The sequence below is a fragment of the Pteropus medius genome, unplaced genomic scaffold (assembly GCF_902729225.1).
Source record: "Pteropus medius unplaced genomic scaffold, Ma_sr-lr_union100, whole genome shotgun sequence".
In the NCBI taxonomy this organism is placed as follows: domain Eukaryota; kingdom Metazoa; phylum Chordata; class Mammalia; order Chiroptera; family Pteropodidae; genus Pteropus; species Pteropus medius.
Window position 1 is genome coordinate 430975 of NW_024348304.1, and position 23103 is coordinate 454077.

Here is a 23103-nt window from a genome sequence, read left to right on the forward strand (position 1 = left end):
GCAAGCCTTGTTTCTGGGGTGTCTGTGAGGAAACGAGCATTCGAGCCAGTGGCCGGAACGACGCAGGTCCCCTCACCGATGCGGGGACACCTGTCCTCCTCTGCCCTCCTGCCGTTTGTGCTGCCGTCTCTCCGAGTGCCCGGTTCTCAGGCTTTTGGACCGGGCCCAGATCAGGCTCACAGCACTGGCCCCCGATTCTCAGGCCTTTGGACTCGCACTGAACTATCCCTGGGGCTCTCCCGGTTCCCCAGCCGGCAGACGGCAGGCAGGTCATGGAAGGTCTTGGTCTCCATAACCAAGTGAGCTAATTCCCATACTCTCTTCGTTATATATCCAGATGACAGATAGATGATGGGTATATGGATGGAAGGATAGGTATAGATATATAGATTATCTGCTGTTGGTGCTGTTTCTCTGAAGAATCCTGACTAATATACAATCCAATCTAGATATTAGGTGATACCTAGTTTTCATATATAAGGAAAACAGCAAACACATTTATATTGCTATTCTGATTATGTGTTAATATAAACACATTTATATTGCTATTCTGATTATGTGTTAATATCTTATTATTAATAAATCCTGTGCCACATCCAAGAAAGCTGCATGAGTAACAGGCTGATGTGTCACTGAACATCAGTACCTGGCAGCACTCACCAACTAACCCTTTCATGGGTATCTGTGATTTAATCGAGAATTACTGGCCTGAGTTGTAGATCTTGTCTTATATTTTAAATACATAGGTGTATTATTTTATTAGTAATAAAACAGTTGATTTTTCCAATTTATATCATTCTCTTATAAAGTTTTAAACAGTGAATCAAATGGTGACCATTTCTTACTATTACTTTATCTGTGGCTTTTTTTTATTCTCAGCTTCAATCTGAGCATGATTATATTTCATGGCCACTTGAGGTTTTCCACTGCAACCACTGCTACATTATACACTTTTCAAGTGTTCTGTGGTCAAATAAGCTTTAGAAATACAGCTACAGAGTGTCGTTTCTACAGATGCATGTTTGAGAAGCTGGGACTCAGAAAACATTCGGATGCATTTTCATGTTATGACTACGTTCACAAAAGGATATGAGACAGTAATTGATTATTCAAATTATCGATGGGGCAGACTTCCACTGTCAATACCAATGTAACTTCTACATCTTGGATCAGCCCCACAACTTCTAATGAAATCTTGGGACACACATAACGTCTGCAAGGCCACTATAAACACAATCGGGGGCGCCAAAGGGCAACACAGGAGTGGCAGGCTGAGAGGCTGCACCTGGGAGCACGCCACATCGGGGAGATGGGCTCTGTCGACGACAGGCACTAAATCATCCCAACTGCAAACCCCACGTGGTCTAAACTCTGAAGATGGCAAGAGTCTACACGAAATGCACATACGTGAAGAAATCCTCAGGGCTGGAGAAAGCTCGGACCCCCGGACAAAGGAGGGCGTGCTCAGCGAAGCCAAAGCACATTCACGGTCCTAGCATACTGGGGACCGCAGTGCCACTGAAAAGCGGACACCCAGCCATCACCTGAGACAGGAAGGGAATTCTGCAAATTTGGCAGCAATCCTTCCGGGGTCAGCTATGGTGTGACGTCACGACAGCTCAGAGGGGCCGCGGAGACAGCTCTGCGAAGTCAACGCTGAACAGACGCCTGTGCAGCACGGGCGCTGACAGATAGCCCGGGACTTAATCGACCTGAACGATCACCTCTCTCCCCAAATCCCTGCCCTCAGCCTTCCCCACCAGCTGCCGTGATTCAGTCGCCCACCCCTAAACCTGAGTCATCTTCACCTCTCCTTTGCCCCCTCTTCATCTCCTATGAGCTGCCTTGCCCAGCAGATTCTACTTCTTCATCCGAAACCCGCTCCCCGCTCTGGATGTTGCAGGCCAGTGCCCTGGGTCAGGTCTCCGCCTCCTCCTATCATGGAAACCGCCTGTCCTCCCAGCTTCCAGCGTTGTCCCCTCTAATTCACTTTATGGCCACCATAAAGCACGGTCTGAATCATTCTGGCCCCCTTTGACTCATCTTCAATGACTCTTCTGGCCCTGGACCACACTCCTCCGCCTGGCGCTCGAAACCCCAGTCACCTCTAGCCCTGCTCCAGTGACTCCTCAAAGTCCGACCTGACTGTGACCCATAGCACTCTGCACAGGTGCCACATGGTCCACCTTCCCTGTCTCTTCTTGAAACTTCTCTTTGGTCTGGATCTCACCATGTGCACAATTCAGCCTATTCGAATCGTACCTGCTGCCCAGGGTCCCTCATCAGGCATGGTTTCCTCAAACCAACCTTTCTCCACCTCACCAGCCAGCCCGTCTTCTCCTGCTTCCCTGAACCACCACATTTTCCTCAGCCATCTAGTATCATCTGCTTTCTATGATACTTATCTATCTCAATCTACTACAACTTTTGCTGAACCAATACTAAGACCTAACTGTCATGGGGCACTGTGTGCCAGGGATGTGTGGGGGGTGAATAAAGCAAGCCGACCCGTGAACTACAGGCAGGAGCTGTAGGCTGGGATTACTGCGGACCCTTCGTCGTATAGTGCAGTACACTACAGGGCAAGTGGCTACAACTCATCGCTTAGAGGGCTAGAAAACATTTCTTAAACATACAATGTGCCATTCAGTTAAGATACTTTGTCTAAAACCCATAATTCTATTAATAAAAAGGATCATTTTAAGTAGGAAATTTGAAGAATTATATAGCATCATCTTCAAGTCCATAATTAAAAATCTGTACATCACTGTACCAGTCAGTAGTGGGAAAAAATATCGAATCTTTCCACTGAAATATTTTAGAGCAAAAATTTCCATTTTTAAAAGATATCTATACATTTATTTGCCTAATAAAAAGCACAGAAAGAAAGAAAATCAGACTTTGAGGTCAATGGGACTTGGAATGGATATGATTCTGAATGAATTAATTTAAAAACAAATGAATTCTTTGACAGTTTTTACACTTGTCATTTGAGAATCTGTAAAATCCTCAGAAGGTCACACAGAGAGAACATGGCGAGAGCTCTGTACAGTGATTGGGGGAAAGATGTGAAGATACAGCTATGAGATGAGCTGCGGTAAATTATCATTAGGAAAAAAAACAAGACAAGACTGTGCTCAGGCCCACATCTTTGCCCCGACCACCAGCGAAGAAACCGTGGCATCTCAAAGAGGGGAACGTTCTCAGCGCACATTCCCGTCTTAGTAAGTATGCGACCTGTCACATTTCCGCTTCGGAACCCGGGCCATTCACAGTGCCACCCACGGGCCCGCCCCGCGCCCTGCGCGCCTGCGCGGCACCTGCGTGGCGGCCTGCGCGGCGGCCTGCTTGGTGGCCTGCTCGGTGGCCTGCGTGGCGGCCTGCTTGGTGGCCTGCTCGGTGGCCTGCGTGGCGGCCTGCTTGGTGGCGTGCTTGGTGGCCTGCTCGGTGGCGGCCGCGGCTTACCTCGTACGCGTCCCTGATGTTCAGCGGCTCGCCGCGCGCCGCCACGTGCCCCACGATGCCTTTGTTCCACTCCAAGCGGATGCAGTTGTTGGAAGCTTCCTCCAGCGTCGAGCCCTCCGCCACGTCGAAGAGGCGGCTGACCAGGAACTTGTCATTGGAGCTGTCCTCGCAGACGAGGAACAGGGAATAGCGGTCGGCGGAGATGAGTCCATGGATGTGCAAGAAGATTTTGTGACATAAGGCGGTGACATCCAAATGACTGGAAATATCTTTCACCAATTCCAAGAGTCTCGAGCACTGGTCCCCTTCATCGTGATCAAACCTTGGGGGGGTTAGCGGCATCTGTTCCTTCTTTTCGGCGTCCGAGACGAAGCTCACAGTCCCCTCAGAATCCTTGACGACGATGGGTCTCAGAGGCCGGTCGAATTCGGAGGCAGAGATCTTCCTGGCTGGTGTCCCAGGGGCACTGCCGTCCGCCCGGGGACTCTGCTGCGAGGGACAAGGGCAGGACTCGGCGTGGCCTCGGGCGCCTTCCTTGCAGACAGGGATGGGGTGCACTCGCTCAGCAAACCATGCGTTGACCATTTCTCTGCAGAACAGAACAGCCAGACACGTCACACACTTAAGAGAGAAAGGAGCTACCCCCCGAGAGGGCCGCTACAAATTCTCTCTCAGTGACTGATCGGATAATAATCCGATTTGTCACAGAAAATAAAACAAAATGGTTTATGAGCAACGGTTTTATTTTGGAAACTCTAAAGGACAATTGCTGCAATAAGCATTTTAAGGACTGTGACGCCTTTCAGATATCTGATTTACAACACATCGAGCATCTAGTCTGTGTCTCAAAATCACTTTGTATTAAAGAAAAAGACACTAAATTTGACAAGTCTTAGGAAAATACACATACGAAAATTAATTTACTGTTGAAAACACACAACTTGTTCTGCAGTTAAATATCTGAAAGTTAAACACAAAAATTTACCCAAATTTGGCTAGCTAATATGCTTAATTTTAGACAGCTTTATCTATATCACTATATACAGATTATTTGTGGAAGAGGAAATGGAAAATACAGACCATCGATCTGGTATATGGAAAGACTAGACTTCTGTAAATATTCCCTAATAATGCTTGTTCAATAATGGTAAAAATGATCTCTTCTAGATTATCTGCTCCTGATATAAAGGAAAGCAATTTAAAAATAAAATAATAATTTTAAAAATTCAGCCGAAGAATATTTAAATTATTTGTTTTTAATGTACTTTCCTGTGAAAGACACCTATTTATGTTAAAGGCTTCACAGTGGGTGAAGCCTTTTTTAAAACAAACATACTATAACATAAACATTCAATGATTGTTCGATTTAAATAATTCCCCTTAGAACGCTATAATCTTATACCGATGGACAGTGACATTATTTTAGACATTTTTGGANCGAATAAAACAGCCACGACCCCGTGAACTACAGGCAGGAGCTGTAGGCTGGGATTACTGCAGACCCTTCGTCGTATAGTGCAGTACACTACAGGGCAAGTGGCTACAACTCATCTCTTAGAGGGCTAGAAAACATTTCTTAAACATACAACGTGCCATTCAGTTAAGATACTTTGTCTAAAACCCATAATTCTATTAATAAAAAGGATCATTTTAAGTAGGAAATTTGAAGAATTATATAGCATCATCTTCAAGTCCATAATTAAAAATCTGTACATCACTGTACCAGTCAGTAGTGGGAAAAAATATCGAATCTTTCCACTGAAATATTTTGGGGCAAAAATTTCCATTTTTAAAAGATATCTATACATTTATTTGCCTAATAAAAAGCACAGAAAGAAAGAAAATCAGACTTTGAGGTCAATGGGACTTGGAATGGATATGATTCTGAATGAATTAATTTAAAAACAAATGAATTCTTGGACAGTTTTTACACCTGTCATTTGAGAATCTGTAAAATCCTCAGAAGGTCACACAGAGAGAACATGGCGAGAGCTCTGTACAGTGATTGGGGGAAAGATGTGAAGATACAGCTATGAGATGAGCTGCGGTAAATTATCATGAGGAAAAAAACAAGACAAGATTGTGCTCAGGCCCACATCTTTGCCCCGACCACCAGCGAAGAAACTGTGGCATCTCAAAGAGGGGAACGTTCTCAGCGCACATTCTCGTCTTAGTAAGTATGCGACCTGTCACATTTCCGCTTCGGAACCCGGGCCATTCACAGTGCCACCCACGGGCCCGCCCCGCGCCCTGCGCGGCGGCCTGCGCGGCGGCCTGCTCGGCGGCGGCCGGGGCTTACCTCGTACGCGTCCCTGATGTTCAGCGGCTCGCCGCGCGCCGCCACGTGCCCCACGATGCCTTTGTTCCACTCCAAGCGGATGCAGTTGTTGGAAGCCTCCTCCAGCGTCGAGCCCTCCGCCACGTCGAAGAGGCGGCTGACCAGGAACTTGTCATTGGAGCTGTCCTCGCAGACGAGGAACAGGGAATAGCGGTCGGCGGAGATGAGTCCATGGATGTGCAAGAAGATTTTGTGACATAAGGCGGTGACATCCAAATGACTGGAAATATCTTTCACCAATTCCAAGAGTCTCGAGCACTGGTCCCCTTCATCGTGATCAAACCTTGGGGGGGTTAGCGGCATCTGTTCCTTCTTTTCGGCGTCCGAGACGAAGCTCACAGTCCCCTCAGAATCCTTGACGACGATGGGTCTCAGAGGCCGGTCGAATTCGGAGGCAGAGATCTTCCTGGCTGGTGTCCCAGGGGCACTGCCGTCCGCCCGGGGACTCTGCTGCGAGGGACAAGGGCAGGACTCGGCGTGGCCTCGGGCGCCTTCCTTGCAGACAGGGATGGGGTGCACTCGCTCAGCAAACCATGCGTTGACCATTTCTCTGCAGAACAGAACAGCCAGACACGTCACACACTTAAGAGAGAAAGGAGCTACCCCCCGAGAGGGCCGCTACAAATTCTCTCTCAGTGACTGATCGGATAATAATCCGATTTGTCACAGAAAATAAAACAAAATGGTTTATGAGCAACGGTTTTATTTTGGAAACTCTAAAGGACAATTGCTGCAATAAGCATTTTAAGGACTGTGACGCCTTTCAGATATCTGATTTACAACACATCGTGCATCTAGTCTGTGTCTCAAAATCACTTTGTATTAAAGAAAAAGACACTAAATTTGACAAGTCTTAGGAAAATACACATACGAAAATTAATTTACTGTTGAAAACACACAACTTGTTCTGCAGTTAAATATCTGAAAGTTAAACACAAAAATTTACCCAAATTTGGCTAGCTAATATGCTTAATTTTAGACAGCTTTATCTATATCACTATATACAGATTATTTGTGGAAGAGGAAATGGAAAATACAGACCATCGATCTGGTATATGGAAAGACTAGACTTCTGTAAATATTCCCTAATAATGCTTGTTCAATAATGGTAAAAATGATCTCTTCTAGATTATCTGCTCCTGATATAAAGGAAAGCAATTTAAAAATAAAATAATAATTTTAAAAATTCAGCCGAAGAATATTTAAATTATTTGTTTTTAATGTACTTTCCTGTGAAAGACACCTATTTATGTTAAAGGCTTCACAGTGGGTGAAGCCTTTTTTAAAACAAACATACTATAACATAAACATTCAATGATTGTTCGATTTAAATAATTCCCCTTAGAACGCTATAATCTTATACCGATGGACAGTGACATTATTTTAGACATTTTTGGAACTCTTCTTTTGAAACGAACATCTAAGCAAATTCGTAAGCCACGTAAGAATACTACTTTTATCTAAAAGTTAGATCTTCTTTTTCAGTAAACTTCCCTCTCAAAATAAATACAACCCACTCCCCCCAAAAAACTGGGGTCCCAGCTAACTTATTATCTATCTTATGCATAAGAGTTGGCTTTTTCCAAAACCAAACTTTATCTTCAAAATAAAAACACTTGCTACCACTGAGGACATTTAAAAGAATTTGGTAATAATGAGAGCAATGCAATCTCCACTGCACGATAACATTGATATTTTCACCAAACAGCCAAGATGAAAAGTTCGGCAATGTACTGTTTTGGAGAGTGTTGGGACACAGACTCCATTACATACACTACGATATTTTTGACTGTAGTAAAAACTGTTATCGCCTCTTAGGAAGGCAAACGGGCAATAGCTAACAAATTTAAAAATGCGTATATCCTTTGTTCTAGAGATTTCACACATGTGGCAAAGGAACAAGCCGGGTATTTACCGTAGTACAGTTACAGCAAAGCTAAGAAGCAAGCGAATCCCACCAATGGAAGGCTGGCTAAATCCAAGTTTATACAAGGGAAGACAAGGCAATCACCAAAAGCGGGTCATGGGTACTGAGATGAATAATCAACATGATTTACTGCCTTATTTCTGAATCTGCACTACGGAATTCATTTATGGGATGTTCCCTTAATTATTTTATTTGGAACAACAATGTATTGTTTGGTAAACCTATGTTATTCTATGTTATTCAGCCTAGAATGAAATGGGTTAAAAAGGTAACACAGATACTTATGAGGATGACTCATAATTTCAAGTGTTGGATACAGTTCTGGAAGCCTTTTAAAGGTCTCCTTTAAAAGTGACATAGTAGCTAAGTACATTGTACAGATCCCAGGTATATGCCTATAACACAGAATTTTTAAAGAATATAACTGTCCTAATGTTTTATAAAGTTATTCTATACCTGAGGACAAACTTTTCACGGACAACAACATACACTGATTAAAATAATGCTATATCTTAAAAACTTAGATTCAAGTGGGGTGCCATACTCTGGGAAACACTAATATAAGCTCCAAAAATTGCAGTAGGAGGGCCAAAGACACCGATATCAAAAATGCATATCCAATCCATCCAGGAAGCTTTTGAAGAAAATTATCTTGTAAAATGTGTGATAGGAAAAAAGCAATATGTCTAAATTAACATATGATTTTCAAATATGTACGTGTAACTTAAATTGCTAAATCGATATAAAAATACGAGTTTTTAACTATTTCAGTGACGAACCTAAAACTCAGCCACAACTTACTTCTTATCTTCTCTTTGGATAACAGTGATCATTTTTTTTTTTTTTTTAAATCAAATCGCCTACTTGGCAACTCCATGAGGCTCTCTAAAGAAACAACGCAAAACGGTGGAAACAGAATTCCCAACGCCCACCTCCCCGCCTTGTTCCAATCTCCCCGGAGGTTTCTCCGTACTGAAAATAGCACCGCCCCCTCCCCAGTTGCTCAAACCAAACATTTAGAAATTACTCTAAATTTATTTCCTTCAACTCTCACGTCTAGTCCAAGCCCTGCGAGCTTGACTCCCAGCACCTGCTGTCCTGGTCTGTTCATTTCTACCTCCTGTACTACCACCCAGTCCAAGCCCCCCTCCCAGCACTGTGGCCACAGCCCCTAACTGGTCTCTTTGACATCATACTTGCCCCTTTCAATCCTTTCTCCACACAGCAGCCAGAATAATGTTCAACAAGGTAGATCTTAACACCTTAACTACCCTACTTGGCTTCTCGTTGAGCTGAGAATAAAACCACGCTTTCGAATGCCTCCCCATGCTGGCTTCCCATGCTGGCCTCCCCGGGGGCTCCCCAGCTTGACCAAGCTCTGCCTGCTCCTGTCTGGACCCTTCCTCCTCACCAGCTCCTGGCTCATCACAGCTCCCATTCCCCCTGCCCTGACAGGTCTTCCTTTACCACCCACCAAGTGGCCTCCGACACGCCAGGTTCCCATCCCGCACTATCTGATAAACACGAAAAATATCCAATAGTGAGAATTCAGTCTGTTGGTTTATGATCTGTGTGCTCCAGCTATATGTGAATTCCATCAGAGCTACGTGTCTGTCTCGTCACCACTGCATCCTCTTACTTAGAAAATGCGTCGCATTGTATATGTCAACAAATATTTCCTGAGTGAATAAACGCAGGTTCCTAACTTAACTGCATCAAAAGGGGTGACCGTCTTCTGAATTTCCACATATTCGAATGTGTATTTGTTATAAAAAATCAACACTGTGTTTTAGCAGTTAATGCCCATCATCCCTCTGATGTAAGCCTCACGGATCACGGCTGCTGATTTATCCCCAGACATCCTGCAGAGCCAGTACTCTAAAATTCTTTATTATGTGTTCTTATTGCTATATTGAATTGTCTCGCAAATGTTTTATCTCTAGATAGTTTCTTGGAGAGACGAACTGGGTGTTAAATGACGCGGGAAAAGGAGATCTAATATATTCAGTCATGCAATCAACCACTTTTGTTAACCGCCAGTCATGGAGGCAAGGGGCTTCTCACGACCGCATCATCGATCACCCGAGTCCCTGTGGTCACGTGGGTGCATAGGAACACATGTTATCGTACATTAAAACAATCACTTAGGAATCAACCACAGATAAAATTAAATCATCCCACACACCTCTCTCCCTCAGGCACCCCTGGGAGTTGGCAGTGCACGGCCCACGTGGGTCTTTCCTCTCCTGATGACTCTGTAAAACTTCAGTCTCTATACAAATACAAACCACCTGCAAATTTAAATTTAAATTCCATTTAAGATACAGAATTTCTAAAAGTAGACAGAAGTCATGTTGGAGAACTGTTCTAATACTACACAAAGCCCCTGATAATTAAGGGTTATGCCTAATTAAAGACCAGCTAACCAGTAAGAATCAAAGGGTAACGACATAACAGACACTTGAATAGAGAATTCTATTCGAAGAGTTACATTCTAGATTCAGAAAGGCCCCTGGAAAAACTAATGAAGTCTTCGAATAGGAATTCAAAAACACTACTTTTGGGGGAAGAAATCTCTTTTTGATTCTGCTACAAAAGTCAAATATGAAGTAAAGATATTATTATAGTCGGAAAATTGTTTGTTCTAAAAATTAGCATAGTTTTCATTATAATCTAAATCTTACTAAATCTAAAATAAGATGAATTTACTTTCATAATCTGCAATTCCATTTTTCATGATCAAGTTTCAATCCAAAACTTTTCACTTAGATTTTTCCATTTTAACTGGAGTCACTTTTAAGTGTCCTTCTTCGCCAGGCCAAATTATTGTCAGGTGAAGACCCCTGAGTGTGTGAGGCACTGTGCTGGACACCGGGAGCACAGAAATGAGCAAAATTGAGCAATCCCAAACCCATCATTGAGTGACCGCTCCTCCCAAAATCGAAGTTTATATTGTGTTCAGAAGTTAACTTATATACACATTGGATTCTGTTGTCATATGAAGTTAAATGTCCATGCATTCAAATGAATAAAGATGGAGAAGATGACTACGAACATGTCGAATGTAAGGATAAAAAGCATTGGATAGGATCCAAGTCTGCTGGGAATTCTGACGGGGCAAACTGCTGCCATGGCTCAGGAGGGGATCTCTACATCCTCTTTTTTCTCTTCCTTGATTTTACGGGATTTTGAAAAGGATTCACATTAGTGATATTGACAGGGAACAAAAGGTGCCATTGTAAATGAACCTGTTGAGGCCGGCATTAATAATCCCACTTTCTAAACGATGAAGCTAATATAAACGACTGAACCAAATACATTCTGCCATTTGATAGCAAAACCAGGAACCAAATCCCGGCGTCCTATTCCGAGTCTCATGGCCTCGAACACAGACGTTCTTCGCACACCCATGCTTGTCACGAAGACATGCCATAACTTCTAGCTGCCTCTTAAAGGGTCGAATTCAAGCGCACGAGGCAGAGAAAGATCACTTACAATAACACGTTCTCTAACTTAACTCTTTCCCTCCAGACCATAAAAGGATGGCACACGACACCACCGAGGTAGAAGCACTGTCTCAGAGCATTCAGACAGCAAAGATTCGTAAGGACGGTGTCCTTAAAAAGTCTCGCTGAATCTCACGTCTGTGTTTCTCTGAACAGAGGTCATGTTTTATAAATCTAAAACGCTGTGCTGAAAAGAATGTATAATAAATGTGTTCAAGAGGTTTAGCAAATAAAAATAGAGGTCACTCAGTTAAAATTGTGTTTGAGATAAACAATGAATAATTTTTTAGCATATGTAGTATCTGAAACTTAAATTTAACTGGGTGTGCTGTATATTGGCTGACCACTCTGGCGTTTCTGTGTTTTGTTTTTCCTAACTGGAGTTGCTGGTGTATAGACAACGGAGAATAAGCAGGTTCTGTGTAGCATCCGAATGCGTTCCAGGCTATGGTAACATTAATGTTGATATCATCATCGCAAGGGCACGAGGGACCCTGTGTACCAACCACACTGCAATCCTGTGTGTGGTAACCGAACCTTTTGAAAGCTCTCAAATTAATAATTTGTGGTGCCAAATTCCTCCTTGAGTCAAGTCTTGTCATTTTACTCTGAAAACCATACAATAAGATCTATTTAATAGAGAAAAAACAAATGGCGATCTACCTATAAAAGGGAGACTGACTAATTGCTCAAAGTTCTCGGAACGACAAAGCCTCCAGTGGCTGTGTTTTTCGGCCACGAGTCCTAAATGCTCATCTACTCTGAGGGAGGTGTGGCTAGTGCAAACAACTCTCTCCCTCTGAGTTTCCCTGGCATGAAACTGGGAAAATGCCACGTGTTCCGACGCCTTTGTGAAGCATGAGGTGCTGTCTTCAGCAGGTGACCGAGTCAAGGGCACCAAACTGGTGTTCCGGACATGACCCTAGTTCCAACTACAAGACGACGCAGCTGGGAAGTGAGCCAATTAGCACCTCTCTGGAGTTCAAGTTCTTCCGCTGTGCAAACAGGCAGCTGGAGTGATGGGCCGTGATGACCATGGAGTCCCTACAACGGCTGACATCAACGGGCCAGCAGAGGACCATTAGGTAACTCAACTCACCCTCTTTTTACCCCTCAGCGTTCTCATTTTTAAACAGGCAAAGGACCTCCTCGTTCCTTCACTCACCGCAGAGGGCTGACGTCCGAGTCAGACTGGAAAACGCACGTGGAAACATTTGAAACCTCTCCCATGTGTTTAAGCTGCTGCTGGCTCCTACACTTAGTGCTCATTCTAATGGAGATGCAGGGCTGGTGTGAGGAGAATGGCTGCTCACTGCCCCGTAAAGTTTTGCCAAGAGAATCAGGGGACAGACGAGGGAAAAGGTGAAGCGGGCCGGACAGGTCTGGAGATGGGCTGGTTACACGCGCCGGGCACTCGCAGTCTTTGGCCAAAGCAGGTCCTCTGGAAAGCCATTCCTTACAAAGCCTAAGTTTGTCCCCCGAAAAGAAGCGCTGCATCATCGCTCTACGTAAGTTACAGTTTAGCCATCAGAGGACGAAGAAGAAAAGAACGGCGAGTGCCACGAGGGCGCGTCCCCCGCTGCCACGAGCGCGGACACCGTAGAGTTCTCCTTCCGTGATAAGCGGGTCCTCGCTCAGCCCACGAACCCAGAGCACTCAGAAGCAGGCCCCCCTCGTCAAGTCTCCGAGCTGATTTAACTGTTACGAGGCCGTCGATGAACGGCGCTTCCAATACAGCCACAGCCAAGGGAAATGCAATGAAACCCGACGCCAAGACTTTATTATCGATGACGAGATCCCGATGTTTTAACGGCCCACCCATATCATTGTCTCTCCTCACCAAAATCGGTTTTATCATCCTCCAGTCACTTATTTTCTTCCTTATTTTATTACGCAAAAAAAGTCTTTCTTCATATAGGAGCTGAATTTAACACCTTTTAGAAATGGGTAAATTAGATTTAATTTTTTGCTTTTCAAGTTTTACAGTATGTCTTAAAAGAACTGGAGGAACCCCAGAGGGCACCAAAGTCAATGCTGGGAGTTATTTCTCTCAGGTGAACACCACCTGTGGTTTCCAACCTGCATCCACCACAAACTCTGCTCAGGACCCACGAAGGAGCCTTCCCCACGATGAGCAAGAAAGGAACCCAAAGGCATATTAATTAGACAGCAGGAAATAAAGCTAATGGCGGCTGCCCAAAACTTGCTATGAGTTTTCATAAACGTGACTTGAATTTTTAAATCTCTAATCTTTTTAAACGATGAATCCAATCAGAAGTTTATCATCTTGATGTTCTACTTTGGGGAATGTAGGAATATTGAAGATATTAGGGAATACTTTGAGGAAGACTCTTGCAGCTCAAACTGCTCATGTAATGACAGTTTGATATGAAAATCAGTGTCATGAAGAATAATTAATGTTTAACACATTTTGATTTCATGAGGCCTCTTTACAGCACTGACAGCGTGTGGGTGGAGCGCCCTACAAAACTAAATGAGCTCACAGACTCAAAAGGCCAGGCGGCCAGGGTGTAGCAGCTGCTGCAGGAGAAGGCTGAACTTGACATTTCCAGTGTCCGACATTTGGCGTCTTTAGTCATACACAGAAGGATGAATAAATGCATCTGTGAATGATAAAAAATATCAAAGGGATTCTGGAGAATAGGAAGCTTAGAAGATGAGCTGTCATTTTTCTACAATGGTTGCAGCAAAGAGTTTATCTTATCAAATTACACACATGGCAGAAATAAAGTGCTATATATGTCATTCTGCACATCCTGTGTGCTCATAGTTTTCAAGTAGATGAAAAATGTAACATTCTTAAAATGATGGACTCAAGTAAGTTAATGATTAAATTTAATCGTACCAAACTAGTAATACCTTTTTATAGATATTTAAATAGGTTTAATTTTGTATACTGGGTACACGACTTCTCCTACTTTCTAAATTTTATAAATTGATTAGTAGTATGCATTGAAAAAATGAAAGGTCACTCTACGGCAGGTACTCTGTTAAGAATCAAACCTTTCCCCCTTTCCCAATTTCTCAGTTTTAGACAAAATTATGATAAACCTATCACAGGAAAGAAAACTATGACGTACAGTTTGTGTCCTAGAAATTTTCCACTAATCTAGGCAAATCACAGCTTCTTCCATATGCCTACTACCTAGAGGTATTAATTAGGATACACAAAACTTATTGACAGGACAGGGGATGCAAGCTCTGGCACAGCATTTCAAATAGGATGAGCCAAAGGGACATAAACATGTACATAGACGCACGCGCGCGCGCACACACACACACACACACACCTCTATGTCCATGGGGCTCCACACAGCAATACCTTTTCTTGCTAACAAAATTGAACTGCTTACTCATCTTACAAAATGCACCTTAAGAAAGACAGAAATGCCTTAAAATACATATTCAATATTCCAGATGTCTTGAAAGGGAAAAATAATTAAAGTACTTTGCCTGGGTTTTATAGAATATTTCTTGGCATCTAGAAGGCAAGGAAAAAAAAATTTACAAGGCAAAGTAAAATTGTGATATAAACAGAGTAACTCTCATGAGTTAAAAATATTAGATGAAACCTACTTGTAAAGCCACTAGTTTAATGTGTTTTGTACTCCTGCCTAAAATAATGTATCAAAGGATAAAAAGTCTTTGAAAGTATACTGTGCTTCGGGTATTTGTGTTCTAAAACTAAAAATATAATTGTAATGGCCTCGCACCTAAATTTTCAGCCACTCTATTTTAAAATGCCATTTGAGAGTTGCCACTTTTTATACTCTAAAACTATATATGGAAACTAAACCCACTTGGGCAAAGTCTCCAAGCGCGTCACTCAGTGGTGTGCCAGCACACTGAGGCCCGAGAAGAAGGCGTGACCTCTGCTGAGTTAGCCTCTGCAGGACATTAGGCCTGTGAGCCCCCGCCTGGCTCCCGCTGACAGAGGCGAGCACGGTGGGCAGGGGCCCTTGGTGGGAAAGGTGTGGGCTTGAACCCCAGAACTATTCATTTTGAAGGTTTTGACCTTAGGTCCATTATTTACTGTCTCTATAAAATGGAGGCAATGACATTCAAACGTTCCTTGAGAACTTAAAGAAAATTATGCATATAGTATGACAACACAGAGTCTGGTACACAGTGTTTAACACATGATATTGTTTTTAAGTTACTCGAACATTAAATGGAGTACATTTTCAAAAGCGATTTTCTTTTCGTAAAAATAAAAAGAATTTGACAGGCTTCTACAGAAAAAAATAGAGGTTAGCCATTGCTTCTTCTTAAGCTCCTAGTTTAAATACACTAATTTCTCTATAGAAACATTTACATTTTTAAAAAAAGTTTTTTTAATGTTAGTATTTTCTCAAAATAGAACTGAAATACACAGACTCTCTAGACCAATAACTACATTTACATATGACATAATTTTCTGAATAATACATAAAGATTAAGAGCCTAACATTTAGTTGAGAAAAATAAACCCAAGAAAGTATCTTGTTTTTCCATTACAACTTAGAAATTAACTTTGTTTCAAAAATAAATTATATATTTGGGGGACAGTTTTGTTTTTGTTTTTGTTTTTTTTTTTAAATATCAAAGACACAATAAACTGACAACAAATGTGAGAAAATACACAACTAATTACCTATGATGAAAACTACAGCAATACTTTCTGTTAACCATAATTCTGAACTGGAGGATGGTCATAATCCTTGCTAAAATGACACTTTAACACTCTGCCACAGGAAATGTGGGGGTTAAAGTTGGCCCATTTAGCTCCTTCCCAAGGGGGTTCACTACGTGTTGGGGGAGGCCTGGGCCTGAGGGACGGCCACATGGCCAATCCCTGGAACGGCAGCATTTGGGGAGGTTTTGCAGGATGCCCCAAAGCAGAGCAAAAAGTTGCAGGCGCTGAAAGACCCACAGCGCTCAGTGCATTCTCATGTTAAGTCCACTCTTAAAACGTCAACCCGCTTTCCTGCTCTCCAGTGCCTTTTTCATCAGGCATGTGACTCGATCACTAAAAAACAGAATTACAAAAAGTGGACGAATTTCCTGTCTAAAAGGAATGGTTAACAACTTATATGGAAATCTGCTAAAATTAACTGTAGGAAACACAAATAACTCACATATAATATAACGTTCAATATTTTTCCCGCTCTTGGATGCTAATTTTATACAGTTTTGGTTACATTATTTGCATAATTTGACTTGGATCCGCTTCTCGTGTTTGAAAAATACTTAAAGAAGGAAAGTATTCAATCTGAGAAACTGGTCCTCTGCTCTCCTGGGGAGAATCGAGAACGGTTGGAGCCGAAAGAATCATGAGCCCATTCACGAATTTCTCTGCCTTCTCTGGCCCGCTCCTCACTCCTGCCCGCCTCCCATCTCAAAGCCGAGGTTTGCTAACGTAGGCCAGGCACAGACCTAGTTAACAGCAAAGCTGGGAACAAAATCAGGGCCCTGGCCTCCCATTCCGATTCCCTTTCCAGCACCGTACACGATCCACACAGGTTCTGTTCAAACCATTAATAACAATTCCTCTAAAAAATGACAAAGACACTTAAAGTCTATCAAAGCACCCTTCTGTCATTCCAAGCCGCACTCATCAGAATAAGGGAATGACCATCGAAGTTTGTCATTCTGTTGAAGGCACTGATGATTCACAAGGTAAAACAGTAAACTACTGAAAACCACTACTGAAAACGAGAAGGAGCTATGCATTATTCTCTTTAGATTTCTTGATAAGCCCGTGAAGTTCGTGCTATAGTTTTCATTTCACAGAAAGAGCAAATAAAGTCCCCGAGGTCATAGTCTCGGAAAGAGGTGGCCTAGGTTAGAGCTTGAATCTGTCCCGCCTACAGCCCTTAACCAACAAAAAAATAGAAATAAATGTTACAGCATGCAGCACTGTAGCTCCCAGCCAAGTAGTGGGAGGCACGTGGAAACATGGGTCACAAAGACAGGGCATTCCCAGCATTCAGTGTCTGGGCTCAGGGACCTTAAACACTTCACCATGCGTCAACAGTCTCTCCCAACAAAATCAGGGTCAGCACCCAATGCCAAGAGCATCTGATTTTAAGAAAGAGCAGGTTAGATGAATAAAATATGAACACACAATTGCAGGGTATTAAATAAAACAGGGGCGGTTTGGGGCACCTTCACATGACATCCTCTGAAATCCTTACTCTGGTATGACGGTGAGATCACTTGAGTCTGGCATGGGAAGAAAATGAATACTCTGCCTGAAGTTATTTAGTGTTTCTAAGTTTTCTCCAGCTATGAAAACATCTGAGAAGCTAACTGGGACCAAATATAAATAAAATGCAGAATTGTTTTTATGGTTTTACATATGGTTTTACATTCAAATTTGACCCAGAGTTGGAAGACATATACTTTGTAACTTTCCATGCATTCATGATCACACGCATGAAAAATGTCCCTTAAAGGAAAACCTACTTACATCCGAAAGGAAACATAATCACTGAAATCTGTGCTGTAAATATGTCAACTGACTTGCTTTGCAGCTTTGATTCGGGAGAGACTGGATGCGACCGTTCTCAGGCTGAAGAATAAGAAGCCTTGAGAGCCCAAATCGAGTATGTTATGAAGAGCTGTACTTTTTCCATGAAAATATTTTACTTTTGTGCTTTCATAATGGTGACAATTGAAACCGAAAGCAAGCAGAAGAACAGGACATTACTGGGAGGACCACCTTGCAACCAAGTACTGTCCTGCAATTTTAATGCTTACGTTTCTATTCTTGTTACACTCACACTGCAGCCCAATGGTTCTGGGGTAAAGAGAACATAAAAGTGGTAGATGCCATATGTAAATATGCTTTCGAACCAAGTAAAACCCCAAAGCTGGCATGCTGTGCTGCAGGAATAAAAGTCTCACGAGAGTTTAAAGAGAGAGCCCCAGTGGGGGACGCGAACCATCACAGAGCGACTGCAGCAGAGGCAAGCTGACCACCGGCACCTCCACCGGGCCGCGGCACTCTGCAGGGTGATTTAATGGATGCTGTCAGTTTGCATCTGGCTGGAGTTTTTTCATTTTATTCATAATTAGCTTACACATTTATTTTGATATTACAGTTGCATACATGCTGGAACTATGATTCAATTAAACCTACTCTTAAGAATTTCATGTTTAAATAACGATAAGATAAAAGAAAGCTAACGCTAGGTATGGCAGATGTCTGGAACTTCTGGGTATGCCCACATTACTTCCTTTTGGGAATTCCCCTGTCCCCAAGGACATATCACACTACGGATTACCTGCCTCAGCAAAGCAGTCAGACAACCCTATTCTTCTGGACACACGATGGGTCCAGAGCAGGCATGTGACACACGCAAGGCCAGAGTAATTTTGAGAGGACTAATATGGTTAAGAAGGTACTTCTCTGACATCAGAAGTTTAAGACCCACATAAACTTGCCAAGAAGAAACTTTTTCAGCACAAGAAGAAAGCATACAGAGGAATAAAGCCAACATAGCATAGGCCCAAAGATGGGTGGATAGACAGATGGACAGATAGACTGCAGGAAAGACAGATTAAACAGATATACAGAGAAACAGCTCTTGACGAGATTATCTGATTAGCTGAATTCAGAGCCAAACCAAACCCCAGCACTTCAATTATGTGAGTCAGTTCTGTTGGACTTCAAGTTTGGTTTTTGTCACTTGTGACCAAAAGCTTTCTAACTAATATACTGGAGACCAATGAGAATGTCTTTCTTTAACAAGGGCACATTACTTAAGCCTGAGAAACACTGGATCACATGATCCCTCTGCCCCTACGAGACGATGATCCCGCGTGTTTCAGTTATTCTATCAGCTCAAATGACCTGGGTATTTTCTTATAACCTCAGCATCGAAGAATAGAAATGATGACTCTTATCTTTCATAATAATGATAAAAAATTAAGGATAAGATGTCAAATGGGGCTTTTTGCTCTCCCAAGTTCAGGTGTAATAAAATTATTCAGAAAAAAATAATTTGCAGAAAGCTAATCTTACTTACTTGAATTCAGATTCAAGGGGGAAGTCTCAAAGAATACAGAGCCCAACAATGGCACATAAGACTTTAAAAAATATGTTCACTACAAACTAAAAACCAGAGAAATAAATACCTTTCAAGGTTTTTTGGAGTATTTATCAAAATAATTCTTACGAACTTAACGCTGTTTGCTTTACCTACTTTAAACATTTGTTTGGAAATAAGTAAAAATTCCAGCATTTAGAGAAAATGAACAAAGCACTTACATCATAAAAAATATACATATAATTCAAAATAAAATGAGAATACCAAATCAGTTAATAAGATTGCAGAGCTAAATATCAAATGAATGACTCATGTGGAAAGACTTTCTTCAATTTTTATTCCTAGGTTTGCAGTTCACAGGCATTTTCTACTGAGAAACTGATACTATGACAGATATTTCCAAGGCCACATCAATCAGCTGTAACACTGGTCAACTGAATCTACATCTGTCCAGCCAAACTAATTTCACAGGAAGTCCTGCAAAGTCAGTAGCTAGTCTGTATCCTAAATTCAGAAATTAGTCATTTTCGACCCTCCATTATCAATCAACTCAGTGATTTATTAAATTGTCCCACAATCCTTACTGAAGGCTTTTATCCTAGGAAGAGGTTTTATCCTACAATCAGCTCTGAGAACAAAGAACAAATCTAACTCGACACAACAGTTACGGGTTTTATAAATTTTGGGTTGAAAAAGGTTTGAGGGATAAACTAATAAATACCAAGCGGTTCTGTTCAGCCTTTTCAATTACGAAAGCGATCTTTCCCAAGTATTATTAAAACACACTGGCAAGACTAACCAAAGCTCTAAGTTAGTGTCTTCAAATCGAGAGGAAAGGGAGCATCGGAGTAAGACATTCTGTCATCAGGTAAGAGCGAAGTTACAGACTTTACCTCCACAACTTGAATGACATCGGAGACTAGAGTCAAATCACCCATTTAGTTGGAATTTTTTTTTAAATTGTTACACAACATAATCAAAACGCTAAAAATTGAGTGCTGGAGATATGACCTTGTGAAAATATTTACGATTTCTATAGATCTTCAGATCACAAACTGAAAAAAAAAAGCTACTGAATTGTACTACAAGCATATTTAAGTTCGTGTTACAATGAGAAAACATATTTGGAGATATCCACGTGTGAGTAACTGTCACTGCATTCACTCTATCATAATTTTAGGCTCTAAATGAATCTGAACTTGAAATCTCAAGATAGAAGAACAATGAGAAATGTCATTTCAGGGTCTCCCAGAGACTCTTCCGGAAGGAAAGCATTCACTCCACATGAGTACTCTTATGGCAGTACAAGGCAGCTTAGAGCTGGCTGTATGCGCCCTGGTTATAAACAATACAAGCAAAAAAAGCAGTTACTGCACCAGAATTACCATCATAAAAATACTGTAAATGATACCAAAGTCAGAGTCAGTGCCCAGAGTTTTATTATCTTCAACACTAGTGACTGCTTAACAAATATGCTTATCAAATCATGCGTCTGAAAATTGTGACGTTTATATTCCTATATAATTACAAAAACAGTAATTTTAAAGAGTGGATAGCAATATTGATTTTCTATCCGTCATCTGTTTTAATATAAATATCTTGCAAATAAAAGTATAGCTTTAAGAGATGAAGAAAAAAAATTATGAAAGAAAGAAAGAAAAGAGGGCGAGAGAAAAGAAGGGGAAAAAGGAAAAAAAAAGACAGAATCCCAACACAGGATGTAGACCGTCAACAGTTCAGCCCAGCTTTGCAGTGCCATAGAAAGTCTATCACAGAAAGCTCCATGGGAGTGTAAAACTTCTGTTTCTGGACTTTGATCCAAGTGGTCATAAAACTTATCCTCACTTAATATCCCCAGTATATGCCAAATATTCTCAAGCTTTTGCCCAGCACAAAACAAAGCAATAAAAAGTCAATCGTGCTACCCCTACAATACTAACCCACCTAAAACATCACCCGCAATCACAGAGCTGATTAGTTGCTGATGAAAGGTAACAGTCTAACACGCCGGCAAGAATCACAGCAGCTGTGACCGTGGCATTAGCCCCGGGAACGCATCATTTAGAACGCGGGAGCGTGAGGGTCCTTGACTAGCACAGTCTCGGGCCTGCAGGACGGCGAAGTTGGCTCCAGGAGTGAGGGTGAGAGCTTTCCACATGTTGTGGTAACAAGTCTCTAATTTTTATGCCAATAGACTGCTGAATTGTTCAGCTGACACTCAAATTCACACGCACAAGTTGTAATTACTAAATAGCGTCTATTTCTATGCTCCAAGCTACGGCTTGCAATGAGGTGCTTAGCTCTGTATTTGAAGACAGTTACGAGACACTGTCCTATAGTGGCATAACTGCTTTCAAGGTCAACACAAATTCACAGATGTTTAAAGGCGAATTCAGGAAGGCCAGAACTTTCATTCTGTTCCGTGCCTACTACTGAGTGTAAATCAGTCTGGGGAAAGGACAGAGAAGTTTGCACAAATGTCAAAGGACAAAATCTAAATCAAATAATGTAGAAGTAGTTCCATCATTATGCCTGTTTATGGGCACAGATGGCCAACCTAAGGGAATCAAAATTTACTTTAAGTCTTAAAACATGCCAAATGCCTTTACAGAACTGCTGTCATGGGTTTCCTGAGTCACCTATAGTGTTCATTTTACATTTACAAAGTGTAACAAAAGAAAAAAAAGCAAAGTAATGTGAGCTTCTAGTTAAAAAATTCTTAGCTGTAAAGTGAAAATGTCTGCAGTAAGTTTTTGCCACAACCAAGTGAATCATACTGGGTTTAGCAGTTTGGGAATTATACAAGCAACTGATGTCCAACCTCTCATATTTATTTTAAATCTCTTTAGCTAATGCCACCAAATATAAACCCAAACTGGAATATCGTTTTGTCAAGAACCTCTGGCTACACACAGGCTCTTAGATCATATTCTTTACACTGACAACTTTCAAAACTTTATAACGCCAAAAACTGAGAGCCTGGACTACTCTGAAATGTTTTACACTTTCGTTTTCCAACTTGGATTCAACATAAACTCTTCTCTTAAGAGTATACATACATATATATACACGGCCCACAGAAAAGCGTGCAGCCAACAACTATCAATATCAACTGTAATATGAAAAAAACTTAACTAAAAAAAACTATATAGAGTCTCGGATGGTATAAATTTTACACTGAGGAGAGTAATTTTGAGAATTATGCTACTGGGGGAAGAAAACAACGTGAAAAGAAATGTAATAACTCTTTCGATTTACTGTCCAATAAAATACTACTTTCAAAGTTCTGGCAGGCTCTGAAAAGTTAAGGGTTCTTACGTGTGGCTAAAAACCACCACCAAACAATCTCGAGTTTATGCTTTTAAAAGTTGGTAGAGGGGAAGAAAAGGGCATTTATGTTGATTTGTAAGACAAATAACCTCTTTTTCGATTGTTAATAATCTGCGCAAAGGACCGCTTCCCCGGACCTCAACACACACACTTAAAAAAGTCAGCCCAGTTCTGCCCACTCCCCACCCTACGCGCCACAATTCAGAGAGGGCAGACGGGTGGTGTGCGAGGGTGACAGGAAACAGGGCTGATGGCCTCGGAGTGGCGGAAGACCTCTGAAAACGGCCGTCCATGGCAATGGACAATTCCAGACCTCGCTGGCCGTCGTGCCTCACCCCAAATTCGCGGAGAGCGCCCTTCGAAAAGAAACCCCTTCCGCTCACGGTTTCCCCTCGGGTCGCTCTGGAAGTGCGGTTTTGAAGGGCAAAGGCGGACGCGGGGAAGAGGACTGTCGAAGGAGGGCGGAGGGATCAAACAGGGGAG

The 23103-nt window shown here is 42.0% G+C and overlaps 1 protein-coding gene across 5 annotated transcripts in view; it reads right to left on the reverse strand.

Annotated features, from left to right (window-relative positions):
* The window catches only part of PDE5A (phosphodiesterase 5A), a 103966-nt gene that overhangs the window by 78857 nt on the left and 2006 nt on the right, over positions 1–23103 (reverse strand). For 3 of the 5 annotated variants that reach the window (XM_039879510.1, XM_039879509.1, XM_039879511.1), the window contains exon 2: positions 5765–6353. In XM_039879510.1, coding sequence (XP_039735444.1) covers positions 5765–6353 — 589 coding nt within the window. Of the gene's footprint in view, positions 1–3465; positions 4076–5764; positions 6354–9915; positions 10008–23103 lie in introns of those variants that run through there. The other 2 variants (XM_039879514.1, XM_039879512.1) reach the window with 2 other exon arrangements.